We start from the raw sequence: 23,918 nt of genomic DNA on the forward strand, positions 1-23,918 counted from the left end.
TTAATTACAGCCTATTAGTAACCATTCTAATTTCATTTTTTGTTTATTTACTCATGGGATCTGAGCATTGCTGGTGCGACTATCATTTATTGTCCATCTCAAAAGCCCTTGAAATTAAATTTTATTCAGATGAAAGATTACAAAAATAAAATGCTAATTTTGTTTCACAGATACTGCCAGACTTGCTGAATATTTGTGATATTTTCTGTATTTATTTCAGATTTCCAGCATCTGCAGTGTTTTACCTTGGGTCCCTCTAAAATGCACAAGTATGCAGCAAGCCAAAGTTCGCCAGACAGGGGACAAGTAGTGCATCCATGAGTGGTTATCGCAAAGAAATATCATAGCACATAAAAAGGGATATTCCAAGGAAAGGAACTGAATGGAACAATAGACCTCAGAGTTCAGTAAAAAGACATCAGGTCGACAGTTATGAGAGGTCAAAACCAGAGGATTATTCTTTGATATTAAACGTTCATGTCGACAATGCTTAGTTAAGCAGCCTATCCGGTAAACATACTAAAATGCTGAAAGATACCTGGTTCTTCTGCAGATCTATTGTCACATTAGCTACTGTTAAGTAAAATCCTGCAATTTTTGGAGGCAATCTGTTTTAAATTTATTTAAAGTGACAGTCATAAATACCATGACAATTTTGAAAAAAGGATTATTGTATGCTACAAGAACATTTGTTCACATTGGTTTTTAAAAGTGCAGTTTAAAAATACGCCCTCCAAAATGCGAAGCCCTAACCTGAAAGAACAGGGTCAACAGCATGAGATAGGGCAACTGATACCCACCAGCAAGACAAAACATTTCTAAGCACCATCAACCAATTATTGCTTCAAAGAGTAAATTCACTCCAGAATAGATAAGAATGTATTATACATGCAGTGAAAGATGAGGTGGTACATTGTAAAATAAAAGCTCGTTGCACCTGGGCTCAAAGTTTTAAAATTGCAGTTTTTTATAAAAATAGTCAAGTTGTACCTTCTCTGTGTCTTTTCCAGAGAGCTTTCCAAATTCCGACAGTGTCTCTCTAAAGCATCCATTTCCAAACGCAGATTCTTTGATTCACATAACTGGCTCTAGAATGGGCAAGGGAGAGGAAAAATTGTCAAAAAATTTTCAAATTTGGTTTTCATTATCTGTTTTTCAAGACTTAAAACTGTACATTTCAAAAGGATCTACTTGCGGGTCAACATTGAATTTTCAAACAGATTTCAGGCTGAAATCTATTACTGGTTCCAGGTTCAGGAGATATGGCTCCATTTGGCAGTGGTTTAAGTGCCTGTCATTAAGGCAGTGACAGAAGGAGATGTGCCAGAACATTACATATATTTTAAACTCCCAGGTGATTAAATTCGCCTGCAGATTGACAACCGAAATCTAAATAACTAGAAAATTAAAAAATGAAGTTTACGTGTAAACCTTGAAATTCTTTGTAAAATACATTAGGTTACATTTTCCCAACAGCACAATTCTGTTGTGAAGGTAAATTTTTCCATAACTAACTTTTTTTTAAAAAGTCTATTGGAAGTGCTCATCACTCCATAGTCAATTACAGGACATCCCACTAACAATACCATTGACCATATGTTCCGATTGCTAATTTAAATAACACTACTGAATTTACTCATGATAGCTTGAAAACTATCTTTATGACCTCAATGACGAATTCAGGATTATAGCCATTCTCTCTGATCTATATTACAGAATCCAATACATGGCTTATTATTTTCATATAAAAATCCAAACTAACAAAACAAAAGCAGGCAAGCCTTAAGGAGAAGTGTTAACAATCCTTAGTTTAAGCCCTCTAAAGTTGCATAATGCTTCTATGAGGCACACAATTTTCAATTCTTACTTTAGAACATAGAACAGTACAGCACAGAACAGGCCCTTCAGCCCATGATGTTGTGCCGACCATTGATCCTCATGTATGCACCCTCAAATTTCTGTGACCATATGCATGTCCAGCAGTCTCTTAAATGTCCCCAATGACCTTGCTTCCACAACTGCTGCTGGCAACGCATTCCATGCTCTCACAACTCTGTGTAAAGAACTCGCCTCTGACATCCCCTCTATACTTTCCTCCAACCAGCTTAAAACTATGACCCCTCGTGTTAGCCATTTCTGCCCTGGGAAATAGTCTCTGGCTATCAACTATGCCTCTCATTATCTTGTATACCTCAATTACGTCCCCTCTCCTCCTCCTTTTCTCCAATGAAAAGAGTCCGAGCTCAGTCAAACTCTCTTCATAAGATATGCCCTCCAGTCCAGGCAGCATCCTGGTAAACCTCCTCTGAACCCTCTCCAAAGCATCCACATCTTTCCTATAATAGGGCGACCAGAACTGGACGCAGTATTCCAAGTGCGGTCTAACCAAAGTTTTATAGAGCTGCAACAAGATCTCACGACTCTTAAACTCAATCCCCCTGCTAATGAAAGCCAAAACACCATATTGTTTCTTAACAACCCTGTCCACTTGGGTGGCCATTTTAAGGGATCTATGTATCTGCACACCAAGATCCCTCTGTTCCTCCACACTGCCAAGAATCCTATCCTTAATCCTGTACTCAGCTTTCAAATTCAACCTTCCAAAATGCATCACCTCACATTTATCCAGGTTGAACTCCATCTGCCACCTCTCAGCCCATCTCTGCATCCTGTCAATGTCCCGCTGCAGCCTACAACAGCCCTCTATACTGTCAACGACACCTCCAACCTTCGTGTCGTCTGCAAACTTGCTGACCCATCCTTCAGTCCCCTCATCCAAGTCATTAATAAAAATTACAAACAGTAGAGGCCCAAGGACAGAGCCCTGTGGAACACCACTCACCACTGACTTCCAGGCAGAATACTTTCCTCCTACTACCACTCGCTGTCTTCTGTTGGCCAGCCAATTCTGTATCCAGACAGCTAAGTTCCCCTGTATCCCATTCCTCCTGACCTTCTGAATGAGCCTACCATGGGGAACCTTATCAAATGCCTTGCTGAAGTCCATATACACCGCATCTACAGCTCGACCCTCATCAACTTTTCTAGTCACATCCTCAAAAAACTCGATAAGGTTTGTGAGGCATGACCTGCCCCTCACAAAGCCGTGTTGACTGCATTTAATCAAGCCATGCTCTTCCAGATGGTCATAAATCCCATCCCTCAGAATCCTTTCTAACACCTTGCAGACGACAGACGTGAGACTTACTGGTCTGTAATTGCCAGGGATTTCCCTATTTCCTTTCTTGAAGAGAGGAATTACATTTGCCTCTCTCCAGTCCTCAGGTACGACTCCAGTGGACAGCGAGGATGCAAAGATCTTCCCAAGTGGCGAAGCAATTGCATTTCTCATTTCCCAAAGCAGCGGAGGACAAATCTGGTCTGGGCCTGGCAAGAGTTGATAACTGAAGCGGAAATCTTGCATGAACAACTGATTGTTGATAGTAAGTGCAAGCTCATTAACAATGAAATTTATAGAAAATGAAAAGACGGACAAGTCTAAAATTTCTCAGTGGTTTAGTTGATAAATATACTGGGCAGTATGCAGAGCCACAGTATAATGTAGGTTCAAAGTCTGGTCTAAAAATTAAGCACGTGAGACACTGTAATTAGGCTCACAGTCAAAATCTGTATAAGGAATTTAAAATGAAAAGCCAACTAAGACTCTATTTATTTGAAGTTTATGATCCAAATTGAAATTCTGCCTACACATCTTTCAAGGAGTGTAATCCAGATGTAGCCGAGCTGCCCACTAGCACTAACTGACCATTTTACTTATTTCTGCATGGCATTGGATGGGCATCATTCTTGGAAGCATTTCCAAAACAGGTAGTATCTCCTTCAGGACAAGAAGGCATGAGAGAGAAAATAGCATCTTTCCTCAAGATAAGCACAAGACATGCCTGGCTTTTTATTTAAAAAATGGAGTAACTTTTGAATTCCATAAATCCCAGAGAGCATTGGAATGGTGGCATCAGACCTCAAGTCCTGAAGACTTATTGCCAAGATTACACAACTTATTGGAATAAAGGTTTATATTTCATAATAAATTTATATATATTGCTATTAGCTCCAAATGCTCCTAATTAATCGACTCACTTTAATCCATATGAATTGATACTGAGACATGAAATAAGATGAATTTAAAATTAATTAAGGAAAAGCTGATAGGTCCAAAGTCAGGGATTTTACAGTTGGATTATCTGAGGTGAGAGAAAGATTAAACAGAGTAGGTGAATTAGCTAGACAACATGTGACGGTGGCACTGCATCTAATGATGCAATAAGCAGATAATAAATCTAAAAATCATACCTTCGCAACTGGGGATAAAGAATTAGTGCTGTTACCAGTAGTAGAAGATCCCTTCAAAGCAAGGTTTAGTGATTCCTATCAGATTGAGAAGTTAAATCAGGTGAAATATCTGGTAAAGATGCCAGATAAGAAAAAAATGTATCAGCTATGTTATGTGAACATGCTGAAATATTTACTAAGACACACAAAGAGAGCCGGAGAAACAGGTATTAGTTACTGCCACTCAGATTGAGGAAACAAATCCAGATGATTTGGATTTGGATGTGCTTCAAAATAAGTTTAAAAATGAGAAAGCTCTGAAAGAATGGGATAGGCTAGTGAGCTACCTGTCCCAGGAACAGAGAAGTGAATTGAAAGACTCGTTGCAGCGCTATGAGGGCCTGTGCAGAAACAGAATGGGGAGGACTTAAACCATAGTACATGAGGTCGACACAGGAAATGCTGTTGAATAAAACAACACCACAAGCTTAATTCTCCTAAAACAGCACAGGTTTAGAAGGAAGCGGAAGTGATCCGCCAAGAAGACATCATAAAGCGAAGTCAAAGGATGTGGAGTTCGCTGATCGTGTTGGTTCACAAACCTGACCGTACTCAACGATTGTGCATTGATTATCAGCAGGTCAATGATGTGACCAAATCAGACTCATACCCATTTCCAAGGCTAAAGGACTGTGTGGAAAAAGTCAGACAAGCCACTTACATCACAAAATTGGACTTCTTCATGGTTACTGGCAAGAATCTTTGCTGGAGACAGCGAAAGAAGTTTCTGCTTTTATAACCCCAAATGGCTTTATCAATTTAAAGTAATGCCCTTTGGAATGAAAAACGCACCTGTCACTTTTCAAAGTCTTATGAACAGAGTTGTGGCAGGAATGACTAATTGTGGCATCTGTATAGATGATTTAGTGATCTTTAGGCACTTGTGGAAAAATCACATGGAGCATTTAACATAGCTCTTTCAGAGATTACAGAAGGCAAAGTTGGTCATAAACTTGGCAAAAGCAGAAATCGCAAAGACCATCTGATGGTTTTGACAACACAGGACCAATACTATTTCAAGAAATTAATATATCATCAAGGGTATGAAAAACAGGAGCAGTTACAACATCAGCAATGAGCGAACTGCCACCTGCTAAGAGATCAGCTCTCTCAACTCATGGAGAAAGAATCATCTAAATAAATGTACCGCGGCACTCTTAATTAATGTTTCTGACAAAGGAATTTGACAGAGAAGGCGTTCCTAAAAGATGATCAACAGAGAAGACATAGAACATTCCGGAAGGCGCAACCTGGCTGTAATTTTGAGAGATTAAATTTGAATTTTTTAAATTTTGGTTTATATTAGTGGGACTTATATTTATTAGAACATTAGAAGTTTGTTTTATTCAGGAACAGTTGGTAGTTAGAGGGGAATTGTTTAGTTAATTTGTTCACTGCTAGATTTCGGCAAATAAATTGTTACTTGCTGATTATAGAGTGAGTATCAGGAGTTTATTTCATTTCACCACTCCTTTGTAACAGATTGAGGGTGAAGGGTAGGTTATACCACTTTTCACATTTCTTTTAACAGATTATAGGGCGAGACGAGCCTCTCCGGGTGTTTCAGTTTCAGTTATGGTGGTGGTGGTGGTGGTAGTGGGGGTGGGGGGGGGTGGGGGTTCTGAAAGAGAGGAGGAGGACGAGGTCAACCTTCACTTTATAACAAAGCTCAGTAATGAACATAAAGCCCCCATTGAGTTACCTTGAGTTGTAGAATTTGTTCATTCTTGGCTGACCTTTCTGCTTCCATCTCACTCAATAACAGTTTTAAGGTGGCTTCGGATGCCCTTCGATCATCTAATTTCTCTTGTTGTGACTCAAAGGGTCGAACAGGATCCACATGGGAAATATAAGGTGTCCTTGGACTCTGGGAGAAGAAGGTGTGTGTAAATAATGAGCTTTTGAAAACAAGTTATTGCAATGGCAGTACAGGCAGTTGATTGTTGTTACACTTTCGTTATATAACCCAAATTCTTAAGAGAGTCAGAATATTTAGACTTACGTGGGTGCAATCCTTAGCAGTTGTACCACACAGGACCACATTTACTCATGAATTTACACAGTAAAGCAGCAAAAGACCAATGTAGACCGAAAATGAAGAGGGATCTGTCAAGAGTTCACATGAATGGCACTAATAGAAAACCTTATTTTGATGTCTCAAGAATCTCTCCACAAATTGTAGTCACTTCCCCCACGACGATCTACTTTTTCAATTGCTATTCAGTGCTCACACCTCAATTCGGATATCCAGACAGGACGCAATTCCACCTGTTAGACTGGTATACTTGGTATGAACTGGTTTACCAATTGTGCATTGAGTCCTGATCAAATTCTGGATGTGAGTTTGCTCGCTGAGCTGGAAGGTTAGTTTTCAGACGTTTCGTCACCATTCTAGGTAACATCATCAGTGAGCCTCTGACGAAGCGCTGGTGTTATGTCCCGCTTTCTATTTATCTGTTTAGAAATAATAGAAAGTAGGACATAACACCAGCGCTTCGTCGGAGGCTCACTGATGATGTTACCTAGAATGGTGACGAAACGTCTGAAAACTAACCTTCCAGCTCAGCGAGCAAACTCACATCCAGAACCTCAAACTGAGCTACAAATCTTCTCAAAACTCGCTACCTGATCAAGTGTAATAAATCCTGGTAAAAAGTCTCGTTCCCAATGGCAACACTGGCTTTGTAAGGCTTCGTATAAGACATGAGGCTTCGCAGAGTCTCTACTTCAAGGCCAAATTCAAGAAACAATTATCATTAACTGTAACCATTCAAATTTGCTTGGAATGTAACCATAATGACCACCATAATGATGGCTTTAGGATACATTTCCAATAAAGAGCTGAGCACATTGCTCTTCAGTTTACAGGACTCTCTAAAGTTGATATACTGCTACAATATTTTGCTCTGAGCTGGGTCCAATTTCATATTGTGAACTTCATCAGCATTGAAAGTCGCAATGAACTTGTCTGTGCAGTTTATTCATAGCCCTCAATATCTATTATATACAAGAGGTGCATTAACAACTAGGCCTAATATGAACTGGTCAGAGTGAAAAAGCATCAGTGCAATAAATGTCAGATTAAAATAGTGCGGCCAGCATTGGAATAAAAATCTCAACTTTATCAAAATTTAAAGCCAGCCACGATATACAAGCTTACAATGTGAATGCAACGCTGTCTCAACTTAAAGGTTGGGAGCAACCACTTGGAAGTGGTACCCAGGGAATTCCTAACTAGTAACAGTTGCTGCCTGTAGAACAAAACAGCAGAAGGAGTGGGAATGGGGACAGAAATACTAGCCTTTCAGTGATCTCACCTGTGGCTTGTCAACAGAAATGTCTCCGAAGGATTCAATCTGCCCAAGTTTCTGTTCGTTTTTACTTTTTGTTGCTTGAATTTCAGCATCTTTCACCTTCAGCTGGAAAATGAACAGATTAACATTTAGAATAATTTTTGAGAAGAATGAATAGCACAATACAATCCGTGTCGTGGGACACATAATTGCACAATTTGTTGCAATTCCTATAGAAAGGATGTTGTGAAACTTGAAAAACATTTATAATGATGTTGCCAGAGTTGGACGGTTTGAGCTAGAGGGAGAGGCTGAATAGGCTAGGGCTATTTTTCCTGGACCGTCAAAAACTGAAGGGCGATCTTATAGATTTATAAAATGATGAGGGGACATAGATAGGGTAAATAGGCAAGGTCATTTCCCTGGGTGGGGGAGTCCAAAACTAGACGGCATAGGTTTAAGGTGAGAGGAAAAAGATATAAAGGGACCGAAGCGGCAACTTTTTCATGCAGAGGGTGGTGCCTGTATGGAATTAGCTGCCAGAGGTAGTGGTGGAGGCTGGTGCAATTACAACATTTAAAAGGAACCTGGATGAATATATGAATAGGAAGGGTTTGGAGGGATATGGGCCAAATGCTGGCAAATATATAGGCTATCTGGTTGACATGGACGAGTTGGTGCAAAGGATCTGTTTCCACGCTATATATCTCTATGACTCTAATTGAGTCACCTTCAACTCAAATACTGTAGACGCTGGAAATCTCAATCAGAAACAGAAAATGTTAGAAACAGTCAGATTAGGCAGCATCACGAGAGGGAAAGAGAGTTAATGCTTCTGGCTGTTGATCTGCATCAGTTCTGAAATGGTCAAAAAAGAAAGGATTAATTTTCTCAGTACAATATCTAATGTGATAAAAGTTCTCTGAAATAAGTCTCACGTCATAATAGCTCAGATAATATTCAAGTGTTCCAGGCAACTGCATTAGGGCCCTTGCCTACATTAATTTGGAGCTTAATGTCTGTTTTTGTACCCTCTCTAAAATTAGTCAGCAAATGAACACAGCAGAAGGCTGCCCAGATTCTGCTACACAAGTGACAAGTTTGTAAATTTTAAAAAAAGTTCTTTGATTGTGGAATTAAGAGAGATAGGAGTATGCGTCATGGTTCCACAGCAATAATCTGGGCTGCTGTTAACCTGAACCTTGCTAACCCTGACCATCCCAACACAGTAAAAGAATGCTATCTAAACAATTCATTCCTGAAAATTGTTCTTAAATTTCTTCTCCATAGCCCAATTGTTAAAACAGATATCTAAATGAAGATCAACAGAGAACTGAATTCTAAACTTAAAGACAAGAGAAGAGCAGATGGATTGTCGCATTCAATATTTATTAACTAACAGAAAAAGGTTAGACCCTGCCAACATGAAACAAAAATCATCTGCTCAACTAATGTCACATTTGCTTATATTCTAAAATTACCAAACTAAAGCTCACTTTAAAGTGGAATTTATGACTTCAGTACAAAGTGATCAGCAAACATTCCAGCAGTTAAGAGGATATGACTGCCGTTGCAGAGACTTCAGTGCCAACATTATATATTTTTACATGTAGAAAAGTAGAACTTTTAATTTCATTACCTGATCATGAAGTTCTTTAATGGTCATTGCATTTTTTTCTGCTTCTTCTTGCATTATCTGTAATATTGCTGCCTGTTTTTGGGAGTCCTCTGTCAGCTGATCAAGCTGTTGAGTGGCATTAGCCAAATCTTCACAAAGCATCTCCATCTGAGGATTTAAAAGCAATGTATGTAAACATTGAGCAACATATAATTTAGCATAAGAACACTAGCTATGCACATGGGATTTCAGCTCGGAGAATCTTTTTTTTGTTCTAGTAGCAGAAAGAGGTTCTCACATAAGGGATAAAAAGAAAATCAAGTCATATAGAGCATATCTCTATAATTTCTATACAAATATTAATTCACCCACCTTCACAGAAGCAGACTTGTGAGACCAAGTGCAATTATTATAAATTTGGATTCACAGTAGAAACTTGCTTGAATTTGGAGGAGTCAGCTGTTCTGATAAGCAGTTTGATCATTTTACTTTTGCAGCAGTTAAGTCATACCACCTTATGTTTGAGTATTTCATAGCATAACCCAGGAAGTCAAATAATGATGGTGGTTTAATTTGTATTTGATATCAACGTCCTCACAAATGAACTACTACAATCTCTCTAAAGGCAGAATGAACACTTGGCAAGATATAATCAATATTGATTTAATCTTGTGTATTTTTTTACAGTAGTTGAACATTTGTGCAAGTCAATTAATCAATCTAACAGCCTTAAAAATATTCAATCAACTTACCTTCACCATTATCTGGGGGGTGGGGGGAAGAACAGAGAGAGAGAGAATTTCACAGACTAAGAATCATCTCTCAGAAGAAAATTCCTCTCATCTCATTTTCAATGGACAATTCCTTATTTCTAACCTGCATCACTTAGCGATGCCTCCTCCAAAGGAAAACATCCTCTCAACTTTCAAGCTTCAGCAAATCCCTACAGGATCTTGTATATTTCAATAAATACATTTTGCCCACATGCATTAGTGCAAAATAGGAAACGCACCTCCCTCCTGAACATCCGTGAGTTATCCTCTAGAATGATTTTAACATAGTTGTTTGGGGGGTACATCCCTATGCTCCATTCTTGCAAACCTTTGTTGCCTGACTGCTCACAACATTCCAGTTCAAACATGTCACTGACTGCTCGTTGCATCAATGTTTTAACTCATGCTGTTCATTGGAGGAATAAAAAGGAAAAGTCCCTATTAAAACGGTTATACAATTTTTTTGGTGGTTAGCCAAGCTTTTGGCATGTGCCAACACAACTTCAAACCTCAGATATGGGAAGTGTGCATCCCAAAGTAGCTTGCCTCTTGCATCTGGAAGATCTCAGAAGAAATTTGTTCTCTTCAGGCAACAAAAGGGTTGAGGCATCGATATCTGCTGGTATCTATCTCAGATTCCGTGCTATCTTCAATGTTTGATGAAGAGGGAGAACACACGGGTTCTCTAACAGTCGAAAATGCAGTCAACAAGCTAGGTATGTTTTTTTCCTGTACAATTTGCAATTTTCACATGATCCATGTGCCTGTTCAGGACTATTGCAATTATCCAAACTGGACCTGACCTCACCTCTTGTCCACCAAGCCTTTTTACCCATGTAAAACCATTCACATGGTTCCTACCCCAAATTTTGACCCCTGAAGTAAACTGTCTCTCTCACTTAGCTGAGTCTTGTGCCTGACATTGGCATTCCTGATGCCATTCCACGCAAAGTTTGGACTGCTTTTTCTGTCAGACCACTGGATGATGGGTGGCATATAGCTGTCCTTATATGTCTAATACTATTCAACTTTAGGAAATACTCAAATTCCTGGCTGGTAAACAGTGGTTCGTTATCTGTGACCAACACTTCTGGTTGTCCATGTATTGCAAAAGATGCGAACGGTTTTTCTATTGTTGTCTCTGTGTTTGATGAAATGAACTCTTTGTACATCCAACTTTTTGAGTGGACGTCCACAGTGACTAAGAACATTGAGCCCATGAAAGAACCTGCATGGTTGATGTATAACCAAGTCCAGGGTTTACATGGCCATTCCTACAAAAAAACGTGGGGGAGCTGCTGGAGGTGATTTTTGTCCTTGTTGGCACTCTGGGCACTGCCCCACCAATGCAGCTATGTCTGCATCCAATGTTGGCTAGCAGACATAACTTCTTGCTGACATCTTCATTTTGGAAACCCCTGGATAACAGGTGAAGTCCAGTCAGTGTCTGCTGGCAATCTTTGCTTGGGACAAATCACTTTTACATCCCATAATAATATGCCATCCTCTACTATGATCTGGACTCTCTGGGTCCAAAAAGGTTTCAATTCTGGTTTTGACGGCCCTTTAGTTTCCCCCCATCACTACTAGCTGTTTCAGTTTTGCCAGGACTAGATCTTTCTGCGTCCAAAGTCTGACATTCAGCTGCAACTGAAGGTACATCCTGAAAACTTGAAACCATTGCAGAATCTTCGAGTGGCAGATCCACTTGAGGTGTATCTGCTAGTGGGAGTTGGCTCAATGCATCCGAATTTGCTACTTGGCCTCCTGGATGGTGTTCCAACTTGTAAGTATATGCACTTAGCATTTCAGTCCACTGCTGAATTTGTCCTGAAGCTATGAGTGGCATTGCCCTGTCTTCTAAGTAAACCTGGCAGCGGTTTGTGATCCGTTATTATTACAAATTCAAGCCCACAGATGTACAGGTGGCATTTCTGGACTCCAAATATGACCACCAAATTTTCCTTCTCTGTGTGGGCGTAATAACACTGTGCATTAACCAAAGTCCTGGACGCATACACTATTGGGTGTTCCTCCCATTTGGGCCACTTATGAGTTAATACTACCCGATGGCATACAGGAAGGCATCACACGTCAATACCAGATCCCACGTGGGATCATAGTATGCTAACAATTTAGAGGATGCTAGTAGTTTCTTCACTTCCCTAAAGACCATCGTTTGGCTATGCAACCATTTCCAGAGTTGACCACTTTTAAGAATTGTTGCAAAAGTGTCAGGATAGTTCACCAGCTCAAGGTAGGATCTAAGCTTTGGTACTGACGTGGGAGCAGGAGGACCATTATTTGTCCTCACTTTATTTTCCAATGGGTGCAACCTGGTTGTGTTGACTCAGTAGCTGAAATAGGTCACTTTGGGTGCCTAGAACACACATTTTTCCCTTCTATGCCTGCCTGGAAGAAACATCTAAGGACCGTGTTCAAGTGCTCTAATTGCTCCTTATTGATCTTCCCGGTTATTAATGCATCATCTAGATAATGGCAACCTGGGGGAGGCCTGGTAAAATGTTCTCCATCTCCCGCTGAAAAATTGCACAGGCTGACAATACCCCAAATTCAATCTTTTATAATCGGTAGAAACCTTTATTGGTATTAATTGTAGCATACTTCTCAGAATTCTCATCTAACCACATCTGCAAGTACATATGACACACGTCTAGCTTTGTGAAGGTCAGCACCCTCTGTCAGCTATACATACAAATTCTCTATGTGAGAGACTGGGTATTTATCCAGCTGCGAAAAGCAGTTTACCGTTTGTTTAGAACCCTCACAAAGGTGAATCAGTAAAACCACTACGCCTATTCTGCAAAGCAGACTGATTTGATCAGTCCTTCACTTTCCAGCCTTCTGATTTCTGCCTCTTCTCTTGCTCTAGGACAAGTGGCAGTGGGTGGGCCTTGCAGAATTGTGGAATTGCTTCCTGATCAACATGCAATGTGGCCTTTAGCTCCTTTGATAGTCCCTAGACCTTCCTGGAAAACCTCCAGGTATTCAACTTTGCTCAGGCAGTCATTTTCTAACTGAAAATGTTGACCCAATCTAGATAAAGCATTCTCAACCAATTTCACGCCACTAAGCTTGGGTCTGAATCTTTTACTACAATCAGTGGTAACTGATCCAGCTGCTTCTCATAAAAGACCAGAACTGAAGTTGTACCGTTGTTCTGTAGGGGTTCCCCGGTATAGGTTCGCAGTCTAGCTAAATGTGAGCAAACTTAAAGGTCTGAGTCTGGAGCAAATTTTGTTAAAGGCTGGTTCTGTAATTATAAATGGCTGCACCGGTATTGACCTCCATTAGTACTGGGTGACCATTTAACCAGACACTTACTTTGATTGGTTCTGATTTGGATGTTGCTAAGCAATTTAAATGTTCCAACCCAGATACAGGTAGACTTTCCTGGGTATGCACTCTCCTGGATAACGGCCTAAGACTTCTCTTATTCAGTTTAGGTCCAGTGGGAGTCTTTTGCTGTCTCGAATCCACGTACTGGTAGCAACTATAATGCTTGCCGTCTCGGATCCTGACGAAAATTTTAACTGTTTGGCTGAAGCCTAACTTTGTTTTGGGGTTTTGCAGTGAGTAGACCTAGAGTTTCTCTGTTCGAGATAAATCCTGAGTGAGACTGTGCAATTGGCTTCATCCAACTGGTGTTCTCCAAGCGCAATCAGATTGGTGAGGGCGTCCACTTCCATTGGAATACCTTGCAACTCACATGGTCCACATGCTGCATTCTCCGATGATAAAGCTATGATAATGCCTGTTTGAAGTCCAGTTGGGCTTCAGTAGGTGCTTCCGCATGCTTACATCATTAATCTCACACACTGAACGGTCTCTCAGCACCTCACTGAGGATTAAACCACAGGCAAATGCCTCCGTCAGTTGTCTGAACCTAGCCAAAAATCCCAATACGGATTTCTCTGGTTCTTGAATTGGCAAGTAAAACTGACTGCACGTCAGAGCTAGAGTTGGCTCTGGATCATAATATTCCTTAACTAAATCTATCAGCTCATTAAAGGTTTTAGTATCTGGTGCCTCAGGGAAAGTTAGGCTCCTAATAACCAAAAAAGCTACAAGTCTACAAGCTGTCAAGAGTATGATTTGTTGCTTTTCATCTGCCCCAATTTCCTTTGGTGGGTAAACATAATACATTCTTTCCATATACTGGGCCTGGTCTTCGAGGGCAGATTCAAATGAGTCAAGCTTCCCATATAAAGGCATGATGCCAAAAATACTTACTTCAACCCAAAGATGACTATTGCGATCAAATTTCTTCAGGAATACACTTTTCTCTCATCACTACTGTAATAACTCACTGAGGACTGTATCCCATCATTAAGTTATTCTTTATTTACACGTTCAGAATCCTGGACACTGATCTCAGAGTGAACAGAACGTCAGTTAGCTGTTAGCTAGGACACTCTGATTGGACTAGATTATCAGCACCAATCGGGGAACTCATTCTGACAGGTCCACCTGGCTGACCTCGTTACAGACACTACACAATACATCTTTAAACTGTATGTGAATACACGGCCCTCAGCTTTAAAATATGAAGCACAGTGTTTTGTGGTCAAGTTCCGGTATTAATTGCTATTCAAATGAGTCTGCGCCTGCTTGATGGCAAGTACCCTATCTTCTGACTCCCCAGAGCCTAGCCACTTTCTACAAGGCACAAGTCAGGACTGTGAATGGAATGCTCTCTACTTAGAGTCATAGAGTTGTACAGCTTGGAAACAGACGCTTCGGTCCAACTCGTCCATGCTGACCAGATATCCTAAATTAACTTAGTTGTATTTGCCAGCATTTGGCCCATATCCTTCTAAACCCTTCCTATTCATGCACCCATCCAGATGCCTTTCAAATGTTGTAATTGTACCAGCCTCCACCACTTCCTCCGGCAGTTCATTCCATACATTCATCATCCTCTGCATGAAAAAGTTGCTCCCTTCGGTCCCTTTTATATCTTTCTCCTCCAACCTGAAACTACGCCCTTCTAGTTTTGGATTCCTCCACTCTAGGAAAAAGACTTTGGCTATACACCCTATCCATGCCCCTCCCAATTTTATAAACCTCTATAATGTCACTCCTCAGCCTCCAATACTCCAGGGAAAATAGCCCCAGCCTATTCAGCTTTTCCCTGTAGCTCAAACCCTTCAAGCCTGGTTAAGTGTAGTAGTTCCAACAACAGTCAATAAGCTCAACACCATTCAGGAAAAAGCAGTCTGCTTGACTGACAGCCCAATGTTCACTTTTAACATTCACCTTCACCATCAACATACAATAGCAGCAGTGTGGACCACCTACAAGATGCACTTCAATAACCCAGATGCACATTCGACAACTCATGATCTTTATTCTCTCTTAGGACAAGGGCAGCAGACACATGGGAACACTACCTTCTGCAAGCTCCGCTACAAGTCACACACCATTCTGATTTGGAACTCTATCACCATTCCTTCACCAACCCTACGTCAAAATCCAGGAACTATCTTCCTAACAACATTATGGGGTGGCCCTACGCACTAGATTAATAAATATGGAAGAGATAAATTATTCTCAATTAAAATGACCATGAAATCATTAATTGTTGTAAAAACCCCGCAGAGTTATGCATGTCCTTTAGGAAAGGAAATCTGCCATCCCGATTAAGGATGACATATACATGACTCCAGAACCACAGCAATGTGAATGACCTTTTAACTATTCGCTGAAATAGCAAGCCACTCAGTTCAAAGACAACTAAAGATAGGAAACAAATGGTGGCTTCATCAGTGATAATGAAATGAATTAAGAAAAGAACTATAATAATTCAATGCTTTCCAGTTAAATCCCAACAAAACAAAAAGTAATGTGTAAAAATCTGAAACAGCATTAAATTTAATGATCTCACCTGCACATTACATGAATTCTCTTTCCTCTCTACAGCCTCTTTCATTTCCAAGATTTCTTTCTCCTTTCTTTCAATAAAAGCTTTGTTTTCTTCCTTAGCAACCAGAGCAGCATTGTATTTCAACTGTAGCAGCAACAGAAAATGTTATCATTTTTCAGTATTTATTATCGAGACAAAACTAAAATATAAACCTAGCTTTCAATTTACTTCACACAGTAACAGCATCAGTGAAATTCCTAACTACAATTCTCAAGAAACAACACTCTGGGTCTGTTGCTCAGCAAGCCCACTGAAACCAGAGATCTTTGGGACTACGTTGTGCTGCAAGTTAACACAATAGGTTTTGGAGCTTTCTTTCAGACCATATGAAAAAGGTAAAGTATCTTTTGCTTGCTCGGACAAGTGCTCTGTAAAAAACAGTTTGGAGAATTTTAACGCAGCTCTAGGGTTGCACGAGTGCACAATAAACATTGTTAATTAAACAAGTGTCAATAAAATCTTGGAAGACCACAATTTCTTTTGTTGAAGGGGAAAAATTTCACCGTCTTTGAGGGAAGGGCTACAGTACATGATCAGGGCTCTCAGATCAGCGTACGAAATGTGGCACTACTGTCTCACAGCACCAGAGACACAGGTTCGATTCCAACCTGTGGCAACCATCTGTAAGTTTGCACATCCTCCCAGCGTCTGCATGGGTTTCTGCCGAATGTTCCAACTTCTTCACACAGTCCAAAGACATGCATATTCGGTGGATTGGCCACACTAGATTTCCCATAGTGTCCAGGGATGCGTGGGCTAAGTGGATTAGCTGTGGTAAATGCAAGGTTACCAGGGATTGAGTGAGGAGTTGGTCTGGGTGGGATGCTCTTTGGAGGGTCAGGGCAGGCTCTATGGGTCAAATGGCCTCTTTCTGCACTGCATGGATTCTATGAAATAGCAAACCTGACAGGTTTTGTGAGAAGGGATAGTAGGAACTGCCGATGCTGGAGGATCTGAGATAACACGGTGTGAAGCTGGATGAACACAGCAGGCCAAGCAGCATCTTAGGAGCAGGAAAACTGATGTTTCGGGCCTAGAGGGTCTAGGCCCGAAACGTCAGCGTTCCTGCTCCTCTGATGCTGCTTGGCCTGCTGTATTCATCCGGCTTTACACCTTGTTATCTCAGGTTTTGTGAGAACTTTATTTGCTTCGGCTAGCCGTAAATCACTAAAAGCATTACAATGAATGGTACAACTTGTCACGGTGTACTTTGGCACTGTAATGGCTATGGTACTGGACCAATAATTCAAATCATGAGTTCAATGAATAATCGTGTCACTGATTATTTATTGTTCCCTTTCATTCAAATTCTTCAATAATTAACAATCTTATCATGAAGAAAAGTTTGTAAAGTTTGAACATTACGGAAGACTTTCAAGATACCTGTTTAGCAAATCAATAATAAGTAAACAGTGTTAAGATCACTAGAAGAATGAAGAAGGAAATTAGAATACTTCACTGGAACATAAAATTCCTCCTTAAGGGGATTAGTTAGACAGCAGCAATACTGAATAGAAAAATTGGACAGAGTCGAAATGTGAATTAAATTATAGAGTCAGAAGTCACACGACACCAGGTTACAGTCCAACAGGTTTATTTGAAATCACAAGCTTTCGGAGTGCTGCTCGTTCATCAGGTGAAGTGGAGGGCAGCGCATAGGCACAGAATTTATATGCAGATAGATAATGGCAAGACAATTCCAGGTAATTAGGAGTGTCAAAAGATAAGTAAATGTAATGTGAGTGGAGTGTCGACAGGCTTAATAACAAGTCTTCGCATGAGATCAAAAGCCTCAAATAGTGTGAGTAAAGTGTCAACAGCTGAGTGGCAAAGTGAAGAGATTAATTAAGGCAGAGAGAGATGATTACAAAAAAAAGTTGGTGCTAGAGTCAAACCAAATGGCTGGAATAACATGATAGGTATAAGCATTTGTGGTCTAATCTTGCCAACTGATAGCCAAGTTCTGTACACATCAGAAAAGCCTAAACCATGATCTTGGGATCATGATGTGTTACAATGTAATCCCACTATACTGTTCTGTTTTGACACCATCACTTTGATCACTTGTTATTATTGCGCTGCCTTAATTAATTTGTAGTTTTTGGATCTCTTTTTACTTTGGTTAGACCCTTGTCATGCAATTCTTATACCTATCATGTTATTCCAGCCATTTGGTTTGACTCTAGCACTTTTTTTTCTTTTTTTTGTAATTATCTCTCTCTGCCTTAATTATTTGGGTCATAGGTCCTCCCATCACTTGCTATTCAGCTGTTGACACTTACCTCACACTGTTTGGCACTTTTGTTCACCTTCAGGTCTTGTTAGTAAGCCTGTCAACACTCCACTCATACTACACGTACTTATTTTTGACACTCAGTTACCTGGAATTATCTTGTCATTATCTCTCTGCATAGAAGCATAGAAATTCTATGCCTGTCCACTTCCCTCCACTTCACCTGACAAAGGTGCAGTGCTTCAAAAGCTTGTGATTTCAAATAAGCCTGCTGGGCTATAACCTGGTGTCATATGACTTCCGACTTTGTCGACCCCAGTCCAACACCAGCACCTTCACATCATGAATTATATAGAAAGAACAGAGAGAAATAAATCAAAAATAGCAATTTAATTTGAAGAGCGAGCAGAAGTGGGGTTTATTTGCTGGAGGAACACAGCTGGTCAGGCAGCATCAGAGGGGCAGGAAAGTCAACATTTTGAGTTTAAACCCTTTATCAGTCCCGATGAAGGGTGTAAAACTCAAAACATCAACTTTCCTGCTCCTCTGAAGCTGCCTGACCATCTGTGTTCCTCCAACTCCAGACTGAGTTGGCTCTGACTCCAGCATCTGTAGTTCTTGCTATCTCCGAGGTTTATTTGCTGATTGGTCCCCTATAGTGCTTTGATTTCTATAAATTCCCATGAAAAGAGCAGCTACCCAAATGCAACTTCTCAGGCTGGTAGTTAAAAGCGGATGATCCCTAGATGATGTGTAAAATTGCTTTGGGATATCCTGTCGACATGTAACACATTTTTGGTATGAAATCAAATGGTTTTCATATTGTACTTAGTGTGCTGTAGCCAAATTTAAAATTCACATCCAACATTCATTTCCAAATCTCAGTGATGCAGCAGCAATGCAACACGAAGGCATACTGCTTAGTATAGTTAATGACTATGTTAAAGGACAAAGGAGTTCAGTTTATAGCTCTAGTTTTACATTCTCAATAATGCTAAAAACCTGGAGATTGATAACAAGATTCGGGTGAATTTGTAACTTACCTTGATATCCTCCAATTCCTGAGTCAAGAGAGATACAGTCTCTGTTTTCTGGCTGTATGAATTTCTCGTTTCCTGTATTTGATTCATCAGGACTGTTACAACTTGCTATAAAAAAAATTCTGAAATTAGTAAATTCTAATATTTAAGAAATAGTTCATGGATGGCTCATCAACTGCAAGTGCTTAATTTTCAGCATTACCACCACCTATTAGAAACTGAACAAGAAACCATGGAGTTTCAACACTCACTCCAACATGTCAAACTTAGGTCTTTTCCAATTTTCCTGGTTTCAGCCAATTCAGGCTTTGGGTGCATGTAGCACTATGGGAAAAAGATATTATTTAAAAAATAAGCTCAGAAAAATCTTCGAAGTACATGAAGTGCACCAGAAAATTTGTGGATTTTAGTCTGAGAATTTTACTTTTCATGTTACCCAAATGATACTGCCAACATTTTCCAGTGAAGCACCAAAATAAGCTTTAACATTTACTCCAAGCATATAGTGTCAGCTAGATAACTGGCTAGGCTACAGAAGCTGATGCACAGATGAATAAACTAGCTGTTTTAAATAAAGTTGAAAAATGTCAGTAACTACATGCCTATCAAGATATCTCTAAATGTAAGATTCTGTTTAAAGAATATCTGAAGTCATAAAATTGATGTTTAAAAAATTATTGGCTAGAAATACCTAAAGCCCAGAGAGGTTTACCAAATTGGTCTGGTCACTTAACAAGTTATATTTCAGATCCCAAAGGATTCTCTTCAAACATTTTAGTGGTTAAGAGTGTGCTTGTACTTAATTGTAGTCTGAACAATGCTGCAGATACTTCTTTTTACTCCACATAACTATAACTAAAACTTGTGTTTTCATTGCATCTTTGACATCATACGACTTCCCAAGGTGCTTAAAGCGTTACACACGAGTCTGAAGTAAATCTGACATCTACATCTTGTTCTGCCTTCACACTTCTTTGTCACTATTTCTTTTACAAAAGTACACTATAAGGAACTTCATAGGACTTAAAATACACTTGAAAAATCAACTGGCCTAGACACAACTTAGCTACAAAATAAAAACCAAAAGAACTGCGAGTGCTGTAAAACAGGAACAAAAAAAAAAGTTGCTGGAAAAGCTCAGCAGGTCTGGCAGCATCTGTGAAGAAAAAAAATCATTTAACGTTTTGGGTCCAGTGGCCCTTCAGTTCGGATGGAAAACTTCTGTTTTTATTCATAACTTGGGTACAAAATGTGGCCATGAGACTTGGTAGGTTTTTATCCTCATTTGCAATCCAGAGCAGTGGATGAACTGCAGCCTTGATTAGTTTACTGTAAGATAAAGATGAGCAAAGATCTGTAAAGAATAACACATAAAAGTTTACATCGAATTTGAACATTTGTTGCAACAACTTTCAACTCAGTTATACATACTTGTGCAGATTTCATGCTTATCAAGACAGCTACTGTAAAGTGAAATAATTATCCTTTTCAATGATGATTTTAAAAATTAAACTGACCTGTGTTGGAATGATTGCTTGACCAATTAACGTAAGCAAATCAGTTCTTTTTAAAAAGTAATGGATTCAGTAATGGACAACAAAACTTTTTATTCAAAAAGATTCAAAACTGTTTTGCATTTGCAGCAAGGAAACCATGCTGAAACCACTCAGGTACAGCTGATTATGCCAACAGATAATTAAGTAAAACATGCTTTAAAAAGTTCCAACCTTGAATGCTCTGTTATGTTGGATTAACTCACGGCATAGGTGGTGTGGAAAGGAAAAACAAGGCCCTCTGACCATTATCCACCAGCCTCATTAAAATTGCAGTTACCATTACTGGAACGCAGAATCAAGCCTGGCCATGATAAACTTTTACTGTAGAAAGTATGTTTTCAGAAAGGTAGAAGAAAACTAACAGGTTAAAAAAAAGCTATACTACAATTAATCGGAAACGTCTTCAAATAAATACTAAGTTGTCATTTGGTAGTGATAAAATGAAATCAAATGCATTTGAGTCAAACGAGCATCAAAAGTTGTGTCATTTGGTGAAGTTGAGATTTTGGTCTTCTGAAGTTCTTATCAAACTGAAATGCATTTAAATGCGAATGTTTAATAAAGGCACTGTCAAGAAGAATATATCAGTTAATGATGACTGACAGTTAACTGCCATGTTTTGTTTACATTTTCAACAATGCAGCTTCCTTTACTCATTCACAGGATGAGAGCATCACTGGTTAGGCTGCACTTATTACCCGTGCCTAAATGCCTAGGAATCAGTTAGGAGTTCACCACATTGTTGTGTGTCTGAAGTCACATGTAAGTCAGACCAGGTGAGGATGGCAGTTTCTTTCCCTAAAGGACATTAGTGAATCAGACGGGTGTTTTCCTGATAATCGACAATGGGTTCACAGTCATCGTTAGACTCTTAATGCCAGATATTTATTGAGTTCAAATTCCACCATCTGCCATGGCGGGATTCGAACCCAGGTCTTCAGAATTTTATCTGGGTCCCTGGATTAACAGTCCATACTACTAGGCCATCGCCTCCCCCAAACCCGACTACTTGCCAACCAATTACCACACTCCTCTCAGAGTATGAAAATCGTATCCCCTTACGTTATATTCTTGCTAGTTGTCTGATGGGTGTAAGGGGAAAAACTTTGACAAAACGTTTGTTCTTTTAGCAATATTCAAATTAATACTAATTGTGTTGTAAAATAGACGGGTGCAGAGGGAAAAAGGAGCATTGCATCAGATTTTCTTTTGGGTTGGTAGACAAAAAATGCTGTTAACTTTTCCGGTTGCTGCTCATACCTGGTCAGCAGCATTCTTCTTCTCTAGATCAGCGATTGTCTTTTTTGCATCATTCAGGCTCTGCTCCTTATTTTTCAGTTCCATTGCCTTAAAAAGCAAAGTAAAACATAATGTTCATAAATCCAGAAATTATCCAAAAATATAAGAATACTGTACCTCTTGCTATCGACTGGAAAGGCATCACTACATATGACACTTCAGATTTCAGCTTTACAATTGGAGGTCAATTCCTTGAATTCACAACGCATTGCAAATATACAAAATGGAAGCAGTGATTTCAGATTTAAATAAGTCTTTTAAAGCAAGTGACAAAGGCTTTGTGGAAGCCATTCTCAGATCGATTGGTCAGTAGTTATGAAGCCCAAGTCATGGGATCTGAAACCACGCATTGGGCACTCAAATCTTACGTAGTACTATTTATTTATTGAAAGTTATGTTAATATGTAGAAGAGAATAAATATTTTTGATAGCATCTGCTTTTAAAAGCAGATACTATATCAATGTACTTCTAATGAGAATTTTAATAATGCTGACTGACAAGTGAACAGAAAATCGTGGGGAACAATCAATCCTAACATAATACTGTTTCAATTTGCCCCTGAAATCAGGATTCAGTTTGAGTATGAATTCTTAACTTAAGATGCCTGTCTAGTTGCAAATGATAATCAGAGATATTCACCGTATTTACATGTAAGTAAAGTGAATAAATAGATTTGTATTTTAACACAGAAAACACATGGTTTCCACTTCTAGATTTTTATATGTCAAATCTTTATTTGATGTATTGTAAACAGAGGGTCACAGAGATATACAGCACGGAAACAGACTCTTTGGTCCAACTTGTCCATGCTGACCAGATATCCTATATAAATCTAGTCCCATTTGGAAGTATTTGGCCCATATCCCTCTAAAACCTTCCTATTCACATACCCATCCAGACACCTTTGAAATGCTGTAATCATACTAGCACTTCCTCTGGCAGGCCATTCCATATACGCACCACTCTCCACATGAAAAAGTTTCCTCTTAGGTTCTTCTCACCTTTAAACTATGCCCTCTATTTTTGAAATCCCCTACCCTAGAGAAAAGATCATGCCTATTAATCCTCTCCATGTCTCTCACGGTTTTATAAACCTCTACAGGATCACCCCTCAGCCTCCAAAACTCCAGGGAAAATAGCTCCAGCCTATTCAGTCTCTCCCCAGAGTTCAAACCCTCCAACCTTGGCAACATCCTTATAAATCTTTTCTGAACCCTTTCTAGTTTCACAACATCCTTCCTATAGCAGGGAAAGTTGCACTCAATGCACCAAAAAGTGGCCGAACCAATGTCCTGTACAACCGCAACATGACCTCCCAACTTCAATACTCAACAAACTGACCAATAAAGGCAAGTGTACCAGATACCACCTTCCCTATCCTACCTACCTGCAACTCCACTTTCAAGGAATTATGAACCTGCATTCCAAGGTCTCTTTGTTCAGCAACACTCCGCGTGATCGAACCTTACTAGCCAGTCTCTCATGAAGAACCTTGTTGAACACCTTACTGAAGCCCATATCCATTGCTCTGCCCTCATCAAACCTCTTTGTTATTTCTTCAAAAAACTCAATCAGTTTTGTGAGACACAATTTTCCCCGCACACAGCCATGTTGGCTATCCCTAATCAATCCTTGCCTTTGCAAATACATGTATGTCCTGTCCCCTAGGATTCCCTCCAATAACTTGTCCACTACCCATGTCAGGCTCACTGGTCTTTGGTTCCCTGGCTTTTCGTTACCGCTTTTCTTAAATAGTGGCGCAACATCAGCAGACCTCCAGCCTTCCGGCACCTCACCTGTGGCTATCA

The 23,918-nt window shown here is 39.7% G+C and overlaps 1 protein-coding gene across 4 annotated transcripts in view; it reads right to left on the reverse strand.

The window, feature by feature from the left end:
- Positions 1-23,918, reverse strand: part of kif15 (kinesin family member 15) — a 78,698-nt gene that overhangs the window by 10,873 nt on the left and 43,907 nt on the right. For all 4 annotated transcript variants that reach the window (XM_059652122.1, XM_059652116.1, XM_059652110.1 and 1 more), the window contains exons 24-30: positions 22,071-22,157; positions 19,258-19,362; positions 15,943-16,065; positions 9,283-9,429; positions 7,668-7,769; positions 6,053-6,217; positions 991-1,088 (exon numbers count right to left, since the gene is read on the reverse strand). In XM_059652122.1, coding sequence (XP_059508105.1) covers positions 991-1,088; positions 6,053-6,217; positions 7,668-7,769; positions 9,283-9,429; positions 15,943-16,065; positions 19,258-19,362; positions 22,071-22,157 — 827 coding nt within the window. The remainder of the gene's footprint in view (positions 1-990; positions 1,089-6,052; positions 6,218-7,667; positions 7,770-9,282; positions 9,430-15,942; positions 16,066-19,257; positions 19,363-22,070; positions 22,158-23,918) is intronic.

This window comes from Stegostoma tigrinum, chromosome 2, assembly GCF_030684315.1.
Source record: "Stegostoma tigrinum isolate sSteTig4 chromosome 2, sSteTig4.hap1, whole genome shotgun sequence".
NCBI lineage: Eukaryota > Metazoa > Chordata > Chondrichthyes > Orectolobiformes > Stegostomatidae > Stegostoma > Stegostoma tigrinum.